The 3,712-nt window shown below is 39.8% G+C and overlaps 1 protein-coding gene across 1 annotated transcript in view; it reads right to left on the reverse strand.

Moving 5' to 3' along the window:
• The window catches only part of tusc3 (tumor suppressor candidate 3), a 58,051-nt gene that overhangs the window by 27,514 nt on the left and 26,825 nt on the right, over positions 1-3,712 (reverse strand). The window contains exons 4-5 of the mRNA XM_031864463.1: positions 2,952-3,092; positions 617-757 (exon numbers count right to left, since the gene is read on the reverse strand). Coding sequence (XP_031720323.1) covers positions 617-757; positions 2,952-3,092 — 282 coding nt within the window. The remainder of the gene's footprint in view (positions 1-616; positions 758-2,951; positions 3,093-3,712) is intronic.

Consider the following 3,712-nt stretch of genomic DNA (forward strand, 5'->3'; position numbering starts at 1 on the left):
AGAGAGAGAGAGAGAGAGAGAGAGAGAGAGAGAGAGAGAGAGAGAGAAGGAAAGAAAAAGAGACAACAAAGACAGACAGGAGAGTGTGAGAATTAAGCGTGGAAAAGCTTGTAACATCATCCTGATTTTTAACTGAATTTGTAAAATTCATTCTTCTCAACGTATGACTGGGACATGAAAATGTAAGTGTTGTTAGAACAGGCAGAAAATGATATTACATTACAGTCATTTAGCAGACGCTTTTATCCAAAGCGACTTACAATAAGTGTATTCAACATAGGTATTCAAGAGAACTACTCGTCACCAGAAGTCATAAGTGCATCTCCTCTCTTCAAACAAGCATCTAAGAGCATAAACCAGAGCGGTGCAGTGTACAGTGCAGAAACAAACGAATGCAATAAGTTTAAACTAATAAGAAAACAATAAGTGCAATCAGGTGAGATTACTCCACTCAATTGGTTTCACTAAACTTACAGTATGTCCCTGTCTTATAAAGGTGGATATTTTTAGCAGAGCATATACAGTATTTAACTTCTCACAGTGGGATTAAAAGGTTCCCACCTGAAACCCATTGTGTTTGTGCGTGTGTGTGTGTGTGTGTATTTGTGCATCATACCAGTGCAGCCATAGCCCATCCAGTCTTGTTGTATATGAATTCCAAGTTGTTCCTCCTCAGATACAACAGACCTCCAACCAGTGACACCAGCAGAGCCAAAGCGATCGTGCCTGAATAATTAGGAGGACGGAAGACACGGATCTGGAGGGACGGAGAGAGATGAGGAGCAAATCAATTTTACATTCCTTCAGTCACTGTATATATCACTGTCAGAGTGTATAAATCTATACTTATTATTACGATTATATCAATGCAGCTGAGATTGTTGAATAAACATCCTTCATTCATGTTTTCATGCTCTTTAGGGTATATATATACATATATGTATATATTTATATCAATTGTTTTCAAAACCCAAAACTAAAAAATTAAAATGAAAGGAAAGAACATTTTAAGAAGTTATAAAATAATGACAGTAAAAGTACACTGACAAATAAATGTCAAACATTTTCATCTCAGAAATCTTTCTGCATAAGTGTAACTGAAACAACCATAATCCAGGTAATTGTATGACAACCTTTGTTTTGTTACTTGTGTATGTTTCTCACTCGCTCTGTCTGTCTGTCTGTCTGTCTGTCTGTCTGTGAGGCCATGAAGCCAAACTGACAACGTGCTGTGTTTGCTATTAACAGATGCAAGAGTAAAATGGTCCGATAGACAGAACACATGTGTGTCACCAACACCGATTGTGTCACCGATGAAAATGTGTGTACCATCTGCTGCTGCCAAGTGTTGCTTCACATACATACATACATACTTCACATACATACATACTTCACATACAAACTTCACATACATACTGTACGAGTCAGCAGCCTTAGCCTGAGACTTAGTATGTGTGTATGAGAACATATGAGGCCGTGAGACACGTAAAGATGCATCTCCAATGTTTCCCCGTCATCTCTGACTCTGGCAGTGGCCGGGGTGTCTCCAAAAGTCGCACACAAGTAGAAAAAATACCCTCAGGTGGCAGCAACTTAAGCATCTAACGCCCTCCTGTGATACACAGTTCCTATGACATGCTCAACATTGCATCTGCCCTCACTAAGACCAAGGATGCCTTCAGACCTTCCTGTTTGGTACACACACACACACACACACACACACACACACACACACACACACACACACACACACACACACACACACACACACAGAAAAGCACTAATGGGTTTGCCCATTTGGAGAGTTTTTTTTAAAAACAGTACTCCCAAAGATTTAGCATTGCAGCAGCACTCCCCAAGGCCTGTAAACAGACTTTGATGTTTAAACTTGGTGGAGTTACCTTTAAGGGCTGTATGAAAGCTGTCCATCACATGGTGTTATGGACTACCCAACCCTGTCAAGACCACCTTAAAAGGCGGGTCTCTAACCCCCTACGAGCAGAATCTGATGCAGTCCATTTGAGGTGCAACAGACTTTATCTATTTGTATTATTTTAACTTTAATTTATTTATTTATTTAAATATTGATCCTTGACAGTCAGGGGAACTGTCAAGGATCAATATTATAACTGATTTGTATAAGCAGTGTACATATTTATGCAGAATGCACTATTGCACAAGAAAACACAACACTGGAATTTTCTTAATTTGTTGAATTTCCCTTTTAGAGCTTAATTATTCAATATAGTTATTCCTTGAATAAGTTTGCTACTTGTATAAAGCATTTTAGTTTAAAAGAAACATATATATTTTTTTAAATCCCTGATACTTAGGCCCGGCGTCGGAGTCAACTGAGGCCCGGCGAGTTGCCAGGATTGACGCACACTAGTGGAAACCCTGGGGATGGGTTTTTCAAATTCTTTGTATTATTTGAGCCGAAGAAATATAGACAATTAGCAATACAGCAGTGAATAAAAGTAATAAAGCAAAACACTGTATGTATGAGGACTGGTCAGTAAGCTGTAACAATAACAATAACATGACAGCACACACATTAAGTCACTTTTCGTCTCTATAATGGATACTGATGAATATACATGCCCAGATACATCTAGACATACATACAGTACATATTGATTATACACCTACACACAGCCCAACAGACAGATATGGAGTCTCTTTCCCAAGAAAGAACTGATAAACACTTGGTGGCCACAGGGGGCCACCTACAGGGGATACTCTGCAGCCACAGAGTAACTTGTGTGGCCATCGGGCCATGGTTCATGTTCAACCTTGTTATTCTTTGGAGAAAAAATGTTGAGATCCGACAATAGCTCCAAACAATATGCATACATGAACTATATTGGGGTTGTATGTACCAACCGTGCATGTTTTGGCAAATGAGTGCCCGTTTCTTGCAAATGATGCCTGTGTGAATGTGTGTGTGGTACCTGAACATCTGTGCGGTCTGCAATCCACTTGGCCAGCTGCTCGGAAGCAAAGCCGATCCTTTGCAGGTCAAACGTATCGGCCCTCTTGGGCTTTCCCTTAGCCGGGAAATGCATGAAGGTTGGAGCACTGTTCATGTTCAACTAGAGAGAAAGAGGAAAACGAGGGCGGGGCACGTCAAGTTAATGTTATCTCTGAAAGCAGCACATCATCGCTCATCATATCTTAGCTAGTATCTCAGGTTCACCTCGAGACTGATTATCATCGTATGGCTCAAGGTTTTCACCCTCTTTTGGTAATGACTCCTTGGCTGAGGCCCTTTTTTATAATTAACTTTCTTTGATTTACTCCAAATATGACCTGCTTTGTTAAATATAAGAGGGTGAATGGCAGAACATGTCTTTCAGTTAAGAATGCCTGTTATTTTCTGAACTTGCTATTTATCTATGTAAGTAGAGCCAGTATGTAAGAATTTCATTTTTATTTAGATTATTTGTTTACATTCCGATTAGCGCATTAAACAGCTGTTTCTATGTATGTATTACTTTGCGCCTGGAATGATGTAATTCTTTTGCTGCTGGCCTAACACAGTCATATTTGCATTTCTAGAACATTCAGCAGCCCGCTAACAATCCAATAAATAGTCCGTCACAGTTGTGACATAAATGTTGACCCAGTATGGATTCCAGCAGTGTGCCATTACAGACCTAGACCCAACACACACACACACACACACACACACACACACACACACACACACACA

This window comes from Anarrhichthys ocellatus, unplaced genomic scaffold (assembly GCF_004355925.1).
Source record: "Anarrhichthys ocellatus isolate YVR2014 unplaced genomic scaffold, GSC_Weel_1.0 scaffold31, whole genome shotgun sequence".
In the NCBI taxonomy this organism is placed as follows: Eukaryota; Metazoa; Chordata; class Actinopteri; order Perciformes; family Anarhichadidae; genus Anarrhichthys; species Anarrhichthys ocellatus.